Below are 20181 nucleotides of genomic sequence, written 5' to 3'. Positions count from 1 at the left end.
TTGTGCTTTGTTTAAGAAGAATCTGTATGCTTAACAGGATGGCAAGAATGAAAGATTTGGGGAAAGAGGAGTTACAACCTAAAAATATTCATATGTAGTAGTGTCTTTCATCTGGAAATGTCCCAAACATTTCACAAAATAGATATGTCACCACTGAAACGTTGCCACATCTGGGGCAAAAGATGGTAGCCAGGTGCATGAACAGAACATGGCATCTTGCTTTACAATCATCAGGCAAGGGTAAGGACATCACAGTGAACTCCTGCAAAAATGCCATAGGATTTTAGTGAGATTTGGGCATCTCATTCCTGTAGACTCCTTTGAAAATCCTAATCACAGAGGTTGGGGTGATGATACTCATAGCTAGTGTTTCCTGCTGAGTCAGTTGTCTCAGAATTTTTGTTACGTCTTCTATTCTCTTTGTTGGTGTGGGGTGCTCTGGGTGACAAAGATCCTTCTTTATACAAGGTATTCATTTTCTAGTGACTACTGTAAAGATAATTTCCCTTTATAGTTACTTAGCTAGTACTGTTTTATGGTACTGTGAAGTAACATTAGGAAGACTGTAGTCAATATTCTTTCCAGTGTAACTTACAGGCCATTTTCTCATCCAATTAAAAGAAAATGGACTAAGACATTCTGTTCTTTTGAGTGGATTTTGCAAGTAGATAGAAGTATGTGGCAATGCCACATGCCATTTTCTAGGCATATAATTGTCATTGGAGATGGCCAGAATCAAACTCACAGATTCCAACACCTTCTACACCTTGGAATTGAAACCAGATCCAACTTCAACAAATTGTATCTATCTTTGCAATGGGCTGAACCAAAACTCTAGCTAGTCCTAGAAGCACTGAGTAAGGTTAGAAGTTGTTAAACAATAACATGAATGCCATTTATTTGTTTGTTAAAATTTAAAATCAGATAGTGGACAGGGACTGAGAGAGTGCCTCAGATGTGGTGCAAGAACTCAACAGCTGACAGAGAGGAGAACACACCTATTTGCTGGGGTCTCATACTAGCAAAGTGCTTAATAATGAAAACTGTAAATCCTGGTTGATTACCATTTTTATCATTTATTGAAGGAACTCACGGCTCCTTTATCTCAGATCAGGAGATATCTTTCTTATTTTATACTACAGGAAGAAAATATTTCTTTTGTGAAAAGACTGAAGATGAAGGGCAGTCTCTGCTATTGTTTAGAACATATTCAATAGATTGGGCCCCCTATCAAAGCCAGGAGGCTTCTCTTCAATGATTTCAATGGGATTTAAAATGGGTTTATTCCATTTAAAACAGACTTTCATATAAAGCCATAAATTAAGCAACAACAATCCAACTGCAAGCACATCTGTCCACTGAAATGTCTTTGTCCTTATATCTGTAATGAGATCTGGAGGCAGAGGCACAGAATAAAACATATTTCTCTTATTAGTTGAAATCATACAGTCCAAATGGCACAACCTGTCCTGATGGCCTGTCCCCTACGGTCACACAGGGACTGGAAGCTATGAGACAAGCAGATCTGATCTAATTTTCTCATTATATAATCTAGATATGCTCTTAAGGATAAAAAAGGGGTTTTTAATAAGCACAGTATAAAATGTTACTTCAATATTTAAAGCTCTTCTGATAAACTGTTATGTGTTAGTTTGGGAATACTATTGTATGGGAAAACAGAAGTAAGACTCAGGATCTCCATTATTTTTAAATAGGGTTTTATGCATTTCTCATAGTTAAAGTCTTTCCTTGATGACTTTTGAGATGTTTACAATGCAAGAAAGCTGAGTGGAGAGCTTGTATTCTGAAATTATATTTATTTATATATCCTATCAGAAAAGATGAAACAAAAGAAAATCCTATTTTAAGCTATTTGTATGTCCTGAATGAACCTAATTTGTCTGTAATGTACACTATATTTGTCAAGAAGAATTTAGCTCAGTAGCTGGCACTTTTACATTATAATGTAAAATAGATTTCAAGCACTTTTGCAATGAGAAATAAATATGAAAATTGTTACTGCAGATTTGACAAAACTCAATATCCAAAATTTAAATCACAAAAGGCCAGATTAATTATTTTTACTACTTTCCTTAGTCATTCACACAACTGGCTTAAAATAATTATGCAGCTCTGTGAAGAGATCTTTATCCAAATATTTATATCACTTGACACAAAATATGTATCTGAATTGATATAGGGATATATAAGGATACAATTCCCAAGACCCAGCATGCCAAAATGCTGGCATTCAGATTTTTTTCCCTTTCTAGAATTCCAATAGGTTTTCATTTGAAACAGAACTTAAAAGCAAATAGATGTTAAAACATAAAAAAAGACACCTTACAATTCAAGTGACTTGTGCAACATTATTTTGTGCTGTCTACTTCTCCTTTTTTTCCTACTATAATTAAAACTCACTCTGCTCCTCCACATAAATAATAGCAACAAATCAAGTTCAGTCCAATATAGGCCTTCCACCCTCAGACTAGGTTTTATATTACACGAGATCCTCATCTGTTCAAAAAGTGCATCTTTTTTGGTGATCTTTTCTTCTGTGTTGGGTGATGTGACGTTCGAAGTATTCAACACAATCTTGAGGTCTGATTACAGCCTCTGAATACTTCTTAAACATAAAAACAGACTTTTTTTTTAAGATAAGTTTCATGGATTTAGAAAAGAGACACCACTGGGAATGGTGTTATTTGAGCCATGGTACAGTACATCATGGCACCTCTCAATAACATAGCTAAGAATATCAGACTGGACTTTTATTTACAGAAACTTGATGCCACTTCCAGAAAAATATATAACAGATAAAACAATATTTCCTGAATATCCTGAACATTTAAAGATTCCAATGATTTTCTCCCCAGCAATATGGTGGTCCTTCCAAAAATGAATTTACCTGGCCTGGTTTGTATGAACCACAAATGATACCAGTGAATATTTGGAATCATGTTGTTTTCCCTTGTGGCATACTGCTCCGCTGTGTGGAGACTCTACCATTCCTGTTTACTCACAAGCCAATTTGCTGTCAAAGCTGGAGAGGGCAATAGCAAAGGCTTGTAGTGCACACATTGGGTAGTTGTAGTCCATGGTGAATACATCCTCAGCCACACGGCCAAACTGCATCACTATATAGTCAGCTGTAATAAAAGTCATAAAAGTGACAAAGTGTTAGTTTTGACTACAGCCCCTATTAAATAAATACATGTTCAATATCAACCCACTGCCCAAAACCCACCATGATATATGGATTGAATGCTATAACATATATACTCAGACAAGTAGTCATGACTTTAATGGGACTATTCATAAAAGGACAATTTGAATGAGGACAAATTGCAGGAATAAAGGCCTTATGTGTGTTTTCTTTTAAAATTTTACCCAGGTAACTAATGGGTTTAAAAAAAAACCAAACAAGGCTGCTATTCCCTAGCATTCATAAGCATGAAATTCACCTCTATGAAGAAGGCCAGCACAAGGACTATGCATAGAACTTGTGTTGATCCTCTGTACAGGGGAGAATTTCACTCATACCAGACAGGATCTAATTCTGCTCCCCTTAAATTTAACAGAAGCAAGGTCAGGCAGGCAGACAGGCAGGCAAAGAGAATTGGGAGAAAGAGTGTGAAAGGGGGTGAGTATGGGTGTAACTGTGCTGTCTTTCTGCTACTGTGAATGTATACACTTGACACAGAAACACTTCAAAGGTAATTGTGCAGTGTGAATTTCAGCATTACTTAGAAGCCTTGGCAAATGTTTAAAACACCATATAGCTCTCAGAGGCTGGTACTGCCAATTCCCATGCATGGTCTTCACAATGTTGATCTTACCAAGCCTTCAGCACCCTCGCTGTCCTAGACAAGACTCTGGTCCAATACATCTGCATCTTCCTTGTGTCATCTACACCTGTGAGTTATGTGAGTGCACAGTGGGGCAGATTCTGCCCCCACTCACCAAGTGCACACTGAGGGCATAGAGGGACCAGAAAAGAACCACAAATGGTTGGGATAGGATTTCCCCAGCAAAGGACTAATACAGGCCCTTATGTAAAGGAGTGTGCTGGGGCAGCCCAGGGAATAGCACAGTGCTGACTGCTCTGACAGGGAATCCTGGGCTGCTGCCCAGTCCATCAGTAGCCAGGAGGAGGCAGCTGCTGTAAATTAGCATAGCCTGCAGAGCTGCTCCATTTACACTGGGGGTGGGGGGGGGGCCTAACCGGCCTCTGCAGCAGCCTGGAATCCAGAGGGTAGAAAGGTGGCATAAAGCAACTTTTACCCTTGCATTGCATCCTCCGTGCTGCACCTTTCAGGGAGCACAGCACAAAATCTTTCCCAGTAGGTGTAAAAAATAATCTGATCTGAATTGTCAGGATAGAATCAGTGTCAGAGAGTGTACAGAATAAGTGTTGTTTCTAATCAGTTTAGCTTGGTGATCTGCACTTACGATCATTATCGTGAATAATTTGGAAGTTTTTCACGGAGGCCTGTGTGACTCGGCCATGGAAATTTAGAACATAGGACTGGGTGTCATCATTCCAGACCGGAGTTTTGTTATGCAGCTCAATGATGCTCTCTGTATTTTTGTTCTGCCATCTTGCAAGAAGTGTTTCATGTTCCTGAAACATCACACACACAAACTTCAGGTTAGCACTTTCTGAGGGGAAAGGGAGTTAACAACTTCCACCGTACTCCTTAATTGTCACCCTTAACTTCCAGTATCACAGTACAAATAAAACAAAACAAAAGAATGTTAAGTATTTTAATAGGAATTGGGCATCCAAATCCCATAGGCATCTTTGAAAATCCTAGTCCATAGCTGATCTCTGAAATGTATTATTTATTTGTAACATGGTAGCACTTAGGAGCCCCTGCCACAGACCAGGAACCAATTGTGCTAGGTGCTGTACAAACAGAACAAATCTCTAACATCCAACCCTTCAGAAGTAGAAACATAACAAATCTGGGTGAAAGAGGACATCCTTTAGTAATTTTAATTGTTGAGACACATTGTGACTTACATTACGTGGTCGGATAGAAACTCTTTCATGGTCCATATTCATTCCTGGTATGACTACACTCATTTTGCGAGGTCCTTTAAATCCCAAGACATTTGTTTCCTAAAAAATTTTTAGAAAAAGTATTTGTAATGCTTCTTATTTTTAATCTTGGAAGTTAACTTCTTTAGCACAGAGGATAAAGCAGTGTCATCACCTCATTATTACTCCACTCAAAAACCATCTGAATTGCCTGCATTCATTAGCACTGTCAACCTCTCTGTCTTAACAGTTCTGACAAAAGGAAAAATGGAAATATAATAGTCTGCCATAAAGCCCTCTGTGACAAAGCTTCTAGGACAGGCTGCCAACTACATTAATGCAGGTAAAAAATCATTCATTGTTGAAAACATATGAAATAACCAGAATGCCTGGGTACCACTAGTTATCACAATAAATTGCGGTTATAATTTCATAACCACTAAATGCACACACAGATTTTAATGGAGAGAGAGAGAGGGAAAAAAAGAAACCTAGCTTCCTTTCATTCCACAGCCAGCACAAAAGCAAAAGATGAAGAGCTGCCAGTGTTAGCATCTGTTAGTATTGGTTTGATTTGTAAAGTCTTCAAATATGGTGGGCTTGGAGATGAGAATGACAAAACAAACAAACATAGTATCATGAAGGCAGGTTTTCTTAGTTATGGAGGCAGAGGCGGTAGAGAAAAAAAACACTGTTGCCAAGCTATGTCCATGCAAAATATTGTGTTTCATATTAAATATAACTTTCCTCTCTATCTACTTAGGTTTTAACCGTGCCCACCACCATGGTAACTGAGAGTCTCTTAAAAGGTAAGTGCCAAAATCAAAACAGACCCATAGCCTGATTTCTCTTTTCAGACCCTACTTGTCCTCAGGTAGTCAGAGCTATTATCCTTCCCCTCCCTCTTCTATCTTCAAGGGGTAATAAACTGCAAAGGTGGGATTCTCAAATCACTCCATGGTGGCCTATCTCTGTGCCCACTGAAGTCAGTGACGAGCTTTACCATCAGTTCAGCTACCCCAGGGAGACACCAGAACCTGTCAAGAGCCTCATCTACACTAGGGCAGGTGCAGCTCAATCTGTGGAAATTTTCAAAAGTGACTTGTGAATTTGGATGCCTCATTTTTGGTACTCAACTGGAAACGCCTAGAAAGGGCCTGATTTTTGTGACCCCCCCTTTTTTTCAAACCAGAGCCCTTTATGATGTCTCGAGTGGGGCACCCAAAAATTAAGGCACCCCACATCTATAGGCACTTTTGAAAATGTAGGCCTAAAATTCCTGCATGCAGATGAAGCCTTTGTCATACTCCAAATTTCTGAAATCACCCCAGTTATTTCAACAAACATTCCTTACCATTCTACCAGTCCTACAAAAGATTTTCAACCATGCTGGATAAATCCCTTTGGGTATAGAAGAGACAAATGGATTTTTATGTCTCCAGGACAGTAATTGAAAGCTTTCTGCCTATTTTATAAAATGCTTCTGTCAAGGTCTTTGACAGAGTAAACAAAGGTCATCATTTCAGCTGGGAATTTCTATTTGATGCCTGTATAATAGTGAGACCCAAACTAATTCATTTGCCAACAGCATTCTCAAGCTAGAGAGAGCTTAGATAACATAGCAAGAGCCAGCTTCTGTGAAGAGACTTGTGCCTAGGCATATTTTCCACTAATTATTGACAATACTGGTTTTCTATTCAGGGTCTTGAGCATTTCTTTTCAAGCTGCAGTTGTGTTATATGCAATCCACTGAGACACCAATGTGGCTGGAGATGGTGAAAGCTGGAGTTAAACACTAATGCCGTATAACATTATTCGCAACAAGAATACATTATCCCCCTGAAACTTCAGTAACATATTCATCAGACTTTCGAATAAAAACTAAAATTAATGCTTTCGCTATATGAAAAGGGAGCTGAAGGGAGGAAAGTACTGATTTCAAACTGTAAATTATACCATTGATGAGTAAATCACTAAAAGGCTTTATGAAAGTATATATCAATGGATGTAATCATTTTGCCAACATCAAGCTGCAACATTAAAATTCAGTTCTGCATAAACATGGAATACATAAATAAAGCAAGTATGGAAGGAAAAGGAGCTTAAATTAAGCTCAGAACTTCCCAGCATATCATCATCCAAATAAAGTCAATTTCCCAGATCTCCTCCGTCATTCTCTTCCACCCAACAATGTTGTTATAAATACATTTTTATTCCAGGGCTGTAACTAGTGCTATTTGGGGAAAATGGACCAAAATCTGATCTGACCCCACTGTAACTCCATTTACTGTAATACAGTTTTAATTTACACTTGTGCAAAGGAGCTCAAAAATAGGATCTGTGGACCAGATCCTCTGCTCCTGTAAATGGCAATAGCTCAATTGACTTTATTGGAGCTATAGTGAGTTAAATCAGTTGAAGAGCTGCTCCTGTGTCTTTAGGTGATGGATCATTGCCATTTACCTGACCAGTGTGGTGTTCCTGGGAATAGTATAATGGTGATTCATGTGTTTAATCACTGGACTGCAGAACTTTTCCATACTCTGGCTTTTAAAACACAGTGTAAATTTAGGCTATTAAGTGTTTTGTTACAATAATAGTTATAAAATCCACGTACTATACACCCCAACTGCTTGCCTGCAAATAATTCTGTAGGGAATACAAAAACTGGATCAATGATATCCACTGTCTTTCCTTGGTTTCATTCCCTTCCTATCTGAACTACATGCACACACCAGTGCCTTTTTGTAGAACTTATTTTCTGTTGAATCACACACAAGGCCAAAACTCTCACTACATCAAAACACACCAAGATATACTATCTACCTCACTGTGCAAGTGATTTGGAGCCTGAGCAACATCCACTGAAGTCAGTGGGAGTTTTTTCATTGACTACAATGGACACTGGATCAGATATTTTTTATTATCTGATCGCCCAACTTACTGAGTCTGGAGAAAACTGAATTGTGCGCTATTCAGAACTTAAAGGGGTAAGTGTTGAGCATGACAAACAGCCTTGCTGCTAAGCATACAGCCAGACCTCTGCATCTCACTAAAATCTTACTTCAGATATGTTGACAAAAGCACAGCTATTCTGAAATTGGCCTTTAGGTGCTGCTGAAGGTTTATCAATCAACTATTATGCCATCATGATAAGATTCTCTGTGGTGAGAGTACAAACAATTTCTTAGCACTTGCACTTACTTCAGCTATAGTGCTTGGAGCATAACACAGAGGGGAGCATCACAATTAGGGATTTCAGTGCATTTTTCTCACAATTAACAATGAAGTTGTTGCCAGCCTTTCATTTTGCTCAGATAAATGAGGCATGCTGGTCAGATTCAGTATACTGGTTGATGCTGGCACAGCTTCCTCCAAAGCGGGACTTGATCAATATGAAATAAGAGGGAGTTGGGTTTCACATCTGATATCAGATGTTTGTTACAGTGGGTAGTTTTTGCTCAAGGGAAACCCAAGGCTGGAATTAAAAAGGTCACCTTAGGATAAAGTTGTTTTGAATACTGTCTGTATGGTACTTTACAACACTACATTTGTGCTGCAATCAGTACAAACAACCTTTACTTTAATAGGCAGTGTCATTAATCAAATCAAATCAAATCCAGCTCTCCTTTTGTGCTGTGGTCAGAATCATAGCGCATTTGAAAATCTAATAATTTTCTTCTGAACAATTAAAAGATCAGTGGAACAAGTAATAGTCTTAACTATGTAATTTTTTTATATATGCTTGTAAGTTTTAAACACACTGATCTAGTAATAGGCATCTATGCAAACTCATTCATCTGTTTTATTCAGCCATACAGTGGGTATGATTCTGATCTCATTTACATTAGTTTTATGCATGTAGATGCTAACTCCATTGACTACGGTGGGGTTTTCACCTGCAATGTCCAAATATCTGGTGATTCCATGCAAACGATGCAATGCCTCAATTTGCATATTTTATAACTATAGCTCTCGCTATATCTATATATCACCATTTGCATATTTCTCTTTTTTTAATACATATAAAAAGTTGTTTTTATTTTTTTTACTCCTACTCTCTGCTAGCAGCAGCAGATCAGTTGCTCTGCTACAGGGAATGCCATACTACAAAAGTCAGTAAAAATAATTCACTAGACATGTAAGTGCCTTTATATCATAGTGAAAGTGAAGTCTAAATATAAAGTGAAGTCAAATGCTTGATTTTATGATTTTAAAGATATTGTTTGCTGAAAATCTGAAGGAGCGGGTGTGAAGTACCCAGACACCGGAATGAAGGGGTGGGTTAATGGGTGGGGAAAATGTGTTGTGTCATCTGCACAAAGACAGAACCAACCCCATACTCCAACCAAAAAACATGTTAATATTGGTAATACCACTGACCCTATTGCCTGGAGTCATGCCCATAGAAGTGGAGGGGCCCCTCATTTTGGTTTTCATGTGCTGATAATCCTCCAGGTCATTCAGCGCACCACCCATCGCTCCAGACAGATTGTTTCTTACAGCCTGAGACTCACCCTCTCAAGATGGGGAGAGGGGATGGTGTGGCTAGCTAGTCTACATCATACTGGAGCCAGGAAGTGGCCAGACGCTCCTGGTTCCTTCAAGGGGAGACATGCACTTTCTCTTTCTCTCTGAGGGACCATTTCAGACCTACCTGCCCAGCTCCCTGTGAACTCTACTGGAACACAGATGCCATCTCCAGGGTGCCATTGCTGCTCATCATGTTTTACTGGTAGTAATTTTGTCCCCACAGTTACAGTTCCCACTGAGAAAGGCCTTGCCCATAAGATACATACAGGAGTGTAAAGCATTCTATCCCCATAATACCACAGCTCTGAGGTCTTCCGACTGGAGATGAGGGGCCTGTCACATGGCAATCTGTCTGGTGACAAGGAGTACATGTGGGTAAGTATTTCTTACCTCTGCTTCCTGTTAAAGTTTCTTGGTCTTCCTGAGAGACAATCTGAAACTGGGAACCTCACTTGTTCAGGGAGCGAATGCTGACTTATACCAGTGTAAGTGAGAAGAGAACCAGGCCCAATGTTTTGAAAATTAATTCCCATTCCTTACAGATTTTGCCTGTGAGCAGTACTTACATAGCAAATAGCAGCTAGCTCCTGACGCAGGTTACTTGCTTCTAGGCTTGATGTTGTTTTCATTGGATTTACTCCATTGTCATACACTGTAAACTTAGTCCCCATAAGATTTGATCTATCAAAAAACAGGAGGACAAATTACTTTTGTCGAAAATACAGCCTGAATTACCTAGTCACTTATCATATCAGAGCCTCAAGTGGTAAAAAACCAATAATATTCTATTAACTGTAAGTAAAATGGTCATCTGAAATCCTAAATATACATGCACCTCTGGGAGGCAGGATATTACAAGATGCATGTTACAGTGACTGTCCCTATTATTGCACTGTGCTTGGAGCATTCTGTAATCTACCAAGATCAAGAGACAATAAATAAGATATAAAAAAAGTGTTGCAGTTCTAGTTAATCTACAGTGCCATTTTCAATGCAAATCATCTGTAAAAAAAGGGTTAAATAATTTGAGTATCATGTATGGTGCTTAAGACACTCATGAGGCTGAGTTTCGTTGGGAGTTTCTGTTCAGTTAGTTGCTGTTTTAGTTGGATGGTTTTCTTAAGTTCTACCAAAAGGTGCCTAGATCAATAGATAGGTACTTTTCTGTATATTTTTTTTAGAAATCTAAAGAAATAAATAACTAAAATATGTGTGTGCAATAACATAAAACATTCATGAGAAAGCTGTGCAGTGAAACATATTTACTCCACCATGAGCCATTTAACTATCCATACCTGGTTTGACACAGGTCTGGAAATAAATGTTTTGCCATCCAGGGCTGAAAATGTTTCAGCATGCTCTGAGTGGCCAAGCAAAAAACCACCAACTAACCAACCAGCCAAAGCAAAACAAACAAAAAACTGTCAGAGAAATGTGGTGCTCCCTCTACTCCAACTCTGGAAGTTGGCACTCTGGGTGACCACCCTAGTTGCCTGCTGCTAATGCTGCTCCTGCTTTGAAGAACAAACTTTCCAGTGACTCAACTTCTCTTACACTAGTTTTTTAATTTTTAATAATTCTAATATTGAATCCAATTTTTTAGCCACTAGTCCAAACAGACAATAGATAATGACTTTCCCCTGTGTGTATATATACAAGTTTTTAACAACATCAGACTTTCTTCCTTTCTTTAAATGAAAGCACAACAAGTGTATATTAACAACAGACTTGCGGGGAGAAGGACAAGGAGGGGGAAGAAGCTCATGGTTCTATAAGAATTCCTCCACTTGTAAATAAATATATGTCAAGGCTGATTCCCCAATCTGACACTTTGAGTGCAGAAGGTGGGGGCCCACAAGGATTTTAAAAATTAATACCGGCCCCTCCAGGCTTGTATTAAACTCCCAACGTTACAGCTTCTCTCTGACCTTGGCTTGGTAAATGCTGCCACCACCCAAATGCAAACCCTTTGGAACCCAGGAAGGTGCACTTGGGAATTCCTTCCTGTGGGGTATCCTCAAGCCCTTTCACCCCCCGCCACTCCGGGGAAGAGCTGAGAAAGAAAACAAAGGAAATTAGCTGTTGCTCCCAGCTAATTAAACAACATATGCACAAATCTCTTAGGACACCAAAAATCCAATCCTGTTCTTAAAAAAGGTAAATTTTATTAAAAACAAAAAAGAAAATACATCTGGAAACTTAGGCTTTTGCTAGATTTAAAAAAACCCAGTTACAAAAATTAAGCATCAAGATAGCTCTCTTGAGGTTCAGCTTCAAGGTTGCAAGCAAAACAAAAGCATCTGGGGTTAGTACAGAGGCGTCCACAAGCCAATAAGAAATAAACAGAAATAAACCTAATCACGTCTTTTTAGACATTCCCTGATTTACTTACCTATCTGGGGTTTCAGATAAGTAGGTTAGAGGTATGAATTAATGCTTTTTCATACCTGGTATTAAAGCTGCTCACAGCATTGCTACTCTGTGTTTCTGCTCTCTAGAGAACCACAACACAAAGAAAAGGGGAAGTTTTTTTTCCCCCAATTTTAAAAAGTTCAAGCCCTTCCATTGGCTCTTTTGGTCAGATGCCCACTCCTTTCCTTTTACCTGTGGGCTTGTTAACCCTTTACAGGTAAAGCAAGTAGAGAACAGTTACTAAGAGGAATTTTATAGCTAACTGGCTGGCTGGGTGTCCATAAAAGGGAGCTACCCCCCTCTCATTTATCACAATGCAGTTTGAGGCTTTTATTAAAGGGCTTGAGACAGGGGTAAAATTTTCAAAAGGGCCTAAGGGCAGATTTTCAATGGTATTTAATTCAATGGGAGTTAGGCACCTAATCTGCTTGGATGCTTTTGAAAATCCCCTAGGCGCATATCCGCACTAATAGACACCTAAATAGATTCAGAAATCTGTCCCATTAACTTTCAATAAGATTTAGGATCCTACATACCTAAATCACTTTTAAAAATGGAAAATGGGACTTAGGTACTTTTGAAAATTTTACCCAAGGCCTAAAGTCACATGATATAACCAAGACTAACTATGAATAAGCCCTCTTTTTTTTACAGGTATCATAATTGCAAAGAAACTGAATATTCTGTCAAGAAAACGTATATTCCCTCTTCTCTATCTTGGGTGCTTCAGTGTTTACCTTAGTTTTCCAATGAAACTCTCTCCGCCTCGAGACAGGTCAGTTGGGTCTATAGAGATGAGGTAATTAGAGGTTTTGCTCTTCTTTCGCTTCCTTCCAGCTAATAGAAATACCTAAGGAATGCAGAAAATGTCACATTGTAGAATGCCAAAGAATGTTTAACACCCCATCCTCCCAATAAATGGGCAATGTTTCCGAGGTTTATCATCATCAGCAGACACAGTCACTTGAGACTTAGCAAAAATGGGTAAAAGCCAGCAAGGCGCAGTGACTGCTTCTTCCTTCAATCCATTATTTATGGTTTAAATAATTAAACCTGATATGCTTTGTTAAATGTTTAATTCTAGCTTGTACTGGCTCCTCCAAGGGAAGTGAAAATAGAAGCCTTTCAGTCTCAAAGGGCAAGGAGCCTCAATTGCTAATGATTTTCTGCTGCCAGGCATGGACTCTTCTAAGACCAAATAATAAGATAAAGAATGGGAAAGTAAATAGAATGTGGTGATACATTGCATAGTACCAAACCCTTAGTCAAAGGAAATATATAATTCTACTGGCTACATAAAAATTCTGAAGACACTTTTAAGGGGTTTAAGTTCAGGTGCAACTGGTATGTCGTTCAGGTATATTTTATGACCTTTTTACCATCCTCCCTTTCCAAGTGGAGGTAATAGGTAGGGTACATTCCTCGGTCCATTCCCTTCTTGTCTCTTGTGATTCGACATTTGACGGTGATGCCCTGTGGAGCAGGTCTCACAGCAAACTCCTCCAGTTCATCAACATCTATGACAGGCTCATTTGTGGAAGGGCTGGGAGCTGAGGCTGCCTCCTAGAAGAGTAAGAAAGGTTACCTCATGTTTACTTTATGATTACAAACGAAAGACTGAAAACACAAGATTTTAAAGAAACATGTCAGCAGCTGCACTGCAGAAACAGCTTTTCTTTTTTTAAAAAAAATAATGGCAATAACATAGCACATTGCATTCCCCCTGTTCTGGCCCCCTTATGCCTCTCAGGTGCTGCAAAGGGTGGGATTTGGATGCAGCTGCTCAGATGAGAATCCCCCTTCTCAGCTGGTGTAAAACCAGTGGAACAGTTTCCTATGCCAACTGCACCCCTGCACAGGGAACATACTGGAAAAAAGGAGTGGAGTTAGTTGCACCTCGAAAGTCAGACTCATAATCAATGCAAGGCAGAATCTGGCTCAATGTTTATGGATGAATCCTTCCCAAAACCCTGGATCTGAACACCCCCAATTCTGAGAAAGTTCATAGCTGGAAAACGTAGGCAATTGGGAGATCATGAAAGGGAAAAGTAGGTTGTTTGGGGATGGATTACAGTTGAAGTAGCAGGGTTAAGAATGCCTGTACTTGAGAATTGAGAGCACTTTGGGTACCAGTGGCAGGAACAGAGTGAGAGACTACAGACGGAGATAACAGTAAAGCCAAAACCTCTCTCCCCATCACCAACTCTGATCAAAGATTTTATTTTAACAATTTGATATTTAGTTTACCTATTTTTCTGTCTCTTCATTCAAATTCAGGTAATATTAGCTATGTGTTTACTTCTGGGAATATTTGGTTTGACTTTTCAATGAAATTTCAGGTCATTTCACCCATCTCTAGTTTTTGATTTTCAGAAGATGCTCTCCTGTTCAACCTTTCCATTACTTGCTTCTCTGAATCCTGTGATGTACCACAGCAAACCTCCCTCAAGATGCTATATTAGAAAATGCCCCTGTTAAAAAACGCTGGCTTTCTGCCTGGAAATGACAAAGTTCATTTTAATCAACAGGCAACACTTCTGCCTTCTAACCTTGTTTGATTTCTTGCTTGTTGCAGAGCCAGGTCGGGTGTTACTGTTTAACTGGGAAGAACTTGAGCTGTCTTCATCATCCTCATCCTCTTCATCAAAATTCATGCTGCTTGAAATGCCTGAGGAGCAAGCAAACAAGTTTATTTGAAATGTGAAAACACTAAAGCTGCACATGCATGCATACAGGATACAAACAATTAGTATTTCTCCTACTGTTGCACCTAGAAGCCCCAGGTGAGATTGGGGTCCCAGTGTGCTAGGTGCTGTACAAACACATAGCAAGAGAAAGCTCCTGCCTGGAAAAGCTTTACAATCTAAACAGACAAGACATACAAAGGATGGTAGGAAAGGAAGTGTCATTATCCCCATTTTACAGAGATTGAGTGATTTACCCAAGAACACACAAGAAGTGTGTGGCAGAGCCAGGAACTAAATCCAGATCTCCTAATTGAGTGCTTTAAATACAAGATCATAAAAGCCCCAATCCTGCAAGGCAACCCTTTGCAGATGCATGGGGGCCTAAAAAGTTGCAAGATGTACCTCACTATGGTAAGATTTAATATTTAGCTATTGCTAAAGCCCTACTTAATTTGTGAGATAGCAGAAATTGTGTATTAGGCTTCCACCATAATTTTGATTTTAATTAGCTTACTTTGCACAGTCCACAATTTTGCATACATTTTGAAGTTTGCAACATATATTTTTTTCACCATTAGTACAGTAGAGCCCCATTTATCCAAGCTGATAGCGGCTGGGGCTTGGGCTGTCAGCACCTGCGCAAGGTGGGGCTCCCATTGTCAGCTTCACGCATTGATGAGTGTAATATAGTTGCAGCAAAATGTCCAGTTATCAAAAAAAAAATTAGCAGGCATAACCTAACACTTGAGTATTTGTATTGTTCCGGCAAATTTTTCTTAAACAAATAGGTCTTCTTTGGCTTTTCCAAATTACTGCAATTAATAAATGTCCATTATTACTTTTCTGTGATTTTTCTATGTCTTGTCCACACTCTGCCACAATTATTTGACAATCATCCTGCAATTCAAGTAGGGCCTTAGCTATTCCTATATGATCTCATGGGGAGCAGATCTTACTGTGAGGAAAAAAAATTATAAAATCAAACTCTTGTTTTTACGTATGTTTTTGTATGTAAAAAATTAGACCAGAACAGAGGGAATCCTTAGATCACTGATCCATTTCACTTTAATACTTATGTGTCAGTCCCGCAAGTGCCCCAACCACACAAACTCTGAGGAGTCTAAGGAAATGGAACTTTGAAGACCAGGTTGGACTTGGCAGCAGAAGGTCTAGGTGAGTGGGGTCTAGGAAGTCTAGCAGGCCTGGTTTTCCTAGGGAGTTTTACGTAAATGAAGCCACCTTTCACTTTTGGTCCAAATCTGAAATTACAGTTTGATTACATAATATGTTCCAAAAATAATATTATTTTCCATAATTTTGGTCAAGAATTTCCATGATCATTAATTCAAATATAGAAGGGTAAATAGGACAAGTACTAAACAAAGATCTTTGGAGCCAAATAAACAGTAGGGGCGGGGTTAACTTCTTCCTCTGTACTTACCTGGAACATGATCCAGGGCCACAAGACTGGATTGGGAGGTGGAAGTGGACCAGGATGTATTTGCGTGGGGATCTGGGAAAGGAAAAAATCCATGGGCTTGGTTTTGCAAACCCATAATCACATGAACAATCCTTAATGAGAGGACCCCATACATGACCAAAGGCTTGCTGGGTAGAGCCACATTTCTGCTGCCATAACTCTCAGATATTCTCCTTTATAAAAGCCAACCCCTGTTGAAGACTGAAATTTACATTAGGCCCATTGAAACCTAGTGTCACCTCCCTTTCAGTATTTTGAATTAAATGAGAATGAGCTGAATTATAGAACTGAGGTTACAGAATGTATTATTCATGCTAAACGGTTGCATTGTTAATCTTCCAGCACATTGTGGGTGAGTTCTTCATTGAGAGTCTTTGGTCTACTTTTTGATCTTTGACATACCGATATAATTCAGGGGTACACACAGATTCTACAGGAAAATTTATTCAACAACATAAAAAAATATTTATTTTGCAGCAAGCAAAGACTGAACCAAACAGTGCACAGACTCACATACTATCTGAAATGCTTGTGGCAATATTTTTAGGTTTGAATATTGACACTGATCGAAATTGTGTTCTATAGCTTTTATTTAATTTTTTCTTTATTTTATTGCTATTTCCAATCACTTCAAATGCTCATCCTCCCACAAATGCATGGGGGTCAAGTACATGCATATACATTGTTAAGTATCCCTTAGAGATTCAACAGGCACGGTCCCATCATCCACTGCTTTAGGTCTCCCTGTTATGGAAATAAACAATACAAAAATGGCATCAAAAGAGTCTCCAACAACATCCTGTGTATAAGGGAAGTCAGAGCTCTTAGATTAACTAGTCATTTTGGCCATACCTGTTAGAGTTCGAAGACTTGTGCTCACCCACCATCATCACACATGAATAGGAACTACCTGAAGAGGATGTGATTACGTGCCCCTCTCTTCATTCTTTGACTCCCATTGAAAACCTTAAAAGCTATTTAACAAGAGCCAATTTTTCACACTGGGGCCATGGAATTACAGAAGCTTTTCTACAACGGGATATTAAGAACATTAGACGATTTGAATGATCTGAAGTTAAGCTCCTAAACTTATGTGGATGACAACAGGCAGACACATTTGAATGAATAATGACATCCTTTGCTACCTTGGAAAATTGGTGTAGTCAACTTGGAGTTACAATAAATGCCAAAAGATGAAGTGGCTGAATCTTGGAAAGGGACAAAAGAGAACGTGCTGTAATGCAGACTCAGCAAAGTCATAGAACAAGTAGAATCTTATGTGTACCTAGGAAGCTTGATTGTGCCAATTGCTCCATCAAGGGTAAAGCTAAAAGGAGATGTGCCTTAGCCACAAGTGCTGCACAGAAATTGATGGAATTATGGACTGTTAAAAACATTACAACTGGTATCAAAGGGAAAATTTATCAAACCAGTGTACTAACAGTATTATTCTATGGCTTGGTAGCAGCTGCATTAAATGAAACAGAGATCAGAAGGCTGGTGGCAGCAAAGATGAAAGACAGCAGGTGTAAAGTGAAATGATTTAAAGATGATTGAAGAGGTTAGGAAGAGAGTAAGATGTCAAATCAGGGTACAGGATTGGCTACAACTGAAAAGATTACAATGATGGGGATGCTGCAGGTGACAAACAAATGATAGGATGCTAATGAAAATAATGCAGACACAACCAATTAGACAGAAGGACATACTCAGGGACATGATAAGTTGGTTTAATGAAGGAATAAGTGAAGAACAGGACGAAAGGCAATGCTGTACTGTGTTCTCGGTGTCTGCAAAGATGCTCTGGGATAGGGGGGAAAGAATTTTTCAGATACTGGCATGCAAATTATATCCAACATTTGTGAGGGCAACCTCAGCATTCCATGTCCCAAATGGGCACTGGTGCATAAAAAAGCAGGGAGTTGAGCACACTAATATGCAGTGGCATAAACAGTTATTTTATTTTAGTATGCATTTACACCCATCGTGCATGAGTCAGATTTTGCTGGTGTAATCACCAGCAAATGTTTGCCAATGTTTAACAAACTGGCTCTAAGCATCTTTTGGAAACACCCTAAGAATGCTTTAAAGAAGCTCGTGTTTCAGCTTTGTTCCCAGAAAGCAATTTTGTTTGCTGCTTGAAGTATTACGCAAATCTATTCCTTCTCTAAATCTCAAAGCAACAGCAATTTTACCTCCAGCTGGCAATGAAAAATTACAACTATCTAGACTGCTACGGTCACAATGACATTAATGAAACTGATAAATGTGTAACAAAATGTTAGATTTTCATCTGATTTTTGCTAAAACCTGAGTAAGTGTGTGTCTGTCCTTGTGATTCATTCACTGACAAGGAAGGTTCAATGTTAAAAATACTGAAATCAAAAGGCCAGAATATTTCCCACAGGAAGAGAATTATTCTAGTTGTGGCAATTTCCAGCAGATGGGGAAATCAAATAAAACATTTGGCATTTCCTTGCAAGGAGACTATTGCCTGTGCACTAATGTATTCTATAACCTATCTTCTCCTAACTGAAACAGATATGTTGGATGCTCCCTGCAGAGCAGACAGGCATCTGTTAATATTGGACACTCACCGCAAAGTTCCTGTCAAACAGCAGAATGGATTCAAATCAGGACTAAGCAATTCTAATGACAATCAGCATGACCTTTCCTACCATCAGCATTGCCCTTACGTGGCTTTCCCCTTCCTCACGCATAAACAAATTGAAGATGGCTTATGGGCTCAAGGTTCCCACCGGAGCATGGTTCTTTAGATGCATGGTGACATGGCAGTGAGATGGTCCAGGGCAGAAGCATTGGGCCTGCACCTGAAAGCCTCAGCTCCTAAACAAATGTCTTCATTGTTCTTGGGACATCCAGGGGTGAGAAAAGCTAGCTGACAAGCCTCCTTCTCACTCCATGGGATGGCAAACCCCAACAGGAATATTCCATGGAACCTCTACTCGTTGAAACCAGCTTATTGGTGCTTTGTACCCATAAAGGGTATGGCGTCCTCCACTAACCTTAACAAGAGTCATGAAGCTAAATCCCTGTGCTTTCATTTAAAACGTCCCCTGTATAAACAGTTAGGCTATGTGTACTGTACACCACTGGTGGCAGTGTGTAGGGTTTGTGTACCTACAAACAGCCTGCCAGAGGGGAGAGAGATGGGGAAGTCTCCAGCCGCAGGGAGAGGACAGCCTTTTCCTGCTGCCAGTCTTTCCCAGCAGCGGAGAAAGATTCCACAGTGGGGAGATGCTCAACTCTTTCCCTGCTGCTTCCCTCCTCCCAGAGCCTTCCCCCACTGGGCGGGTCCTTCCTGAGTAGGAGAAAGGCTCCAGCAGCACAGGACACTACACTGCTAAAAATAGACGGAGAGACATGACTTGGATGAGTAGAAAACATGTAGGGTATGTACTTGCCTATATGCCCACACCCTACCGGCATGCCTTTAGCTATTCACCTAAGCCAGGCTTCATCAGCCACACTGCTATTTATACCCATGCTAGGGGGCGCTATGTGGGTATGTATGCTGCATGGCACCATAAGAAGCGTGCAGGGTAGACATACCTTTACTGTCCATCAAGTATGCTTGTTTTAACAGTTTTTAATATAAAAAAGAGACCACCCCAAAATAATAAACCCCAGTGGTTTGACCTAACTTAAAAATCGGTTTATAATTAGAGCTGGTCAGAAATTTCCTGAGACAACATTTTCCCTCAGGAAATGTTGATTTATCAAAAGCAAAAAGTTTTGCAGAAAAGTTTCTATTTCAATGAAATCTCCTTTCAAGGAAAATATGAAAAAAATGAAACATTCTATTCTGACATTTTCAGAATGAACCATTTCTATTTTTCATTTCAAAATTATTTTTATTTGGAATTTATTTTATTTTATATTATTATAAATGTAAACAAAATAAATGTCAAAATCAGAAAAAAGTTTTGTTTTTTTCAAAATGAAATATTTTGTTTGGAATTTGGTTTCATAGCAAATTTCAAAATTTTTTTGTTTTCCTTCTG

The 20181-nt window shown here is 39.2% G+C and overlaps 1 protein-coding gene across 9 annotated transcripts in view; it reads right to left on the bottom strand.

The window, feature by feature from the left end:
• Positions 1–1406: 1406 nt before the first annotated feature.
• The window catches only part of TUB (TUB bipartite transcription factor), a 265886-nt gene continuing 247111 nt past the window's right edge, over positions 1407–20181 (bottom strand). For 5 of the 9 annotated variants that reach the window (XM_043516611.1, XM_043516617.1, XM_043516615.1 and 2 more), the window contains 7 exons: positions 14539–14657; positions 13361–13552; positions 12727–12839; positions 10144–10258; positions 5027–5125; positions 4453–4624; positions 1407–3149 (listed from right to left, as the gene is read on the bottom strand). In XM_043516611.1, the coding sequence (XP_043372546.1) occupies positions 3016–3149; positions 4453–4624; positions 5027–5125; positions 10144–10258; positions 12727–12839; positions 13361–13552; positions 14539–14657 (944 nt within the window). In that variant the 3' untranslated portion in view covers positions 1407–3015. Of the gene's footprint in view, positions 3150–4452; positions 4625–5026; positions 5126–10143; positions 10259–12726; positions 12840–13360; positions 13553–14538; positions 14658–16117; positions 16190–20181 lie in introns of all 9 variants that reach the window. The other 4 variants (XM_043516610.1, XM_038407876.2, XM_038407875.2 and 1 more) reach the window with 1 other exon arrangement.

Source organism: Dermochelys coriacea, chromosome 6, assembly GCF_009764565.3.
Source record: "Dermochelys coriacea isolate rDerCor1 chromosome 6, rDerCor1.pri.v4, whole genome shotgun sequence".
Taxonomy (NCBI): domain Eukaryota; kingdom Metazoa; phylum Chordata; order Testudines; family Dermochelyidae; genus Dermochelys; species Dermochelys coriacea.
The sequence above is the reverse complement of the archived record's forward strand: the minus strand, read 5'-3'. Positions and strand labels throughout refer to the sequence as shown.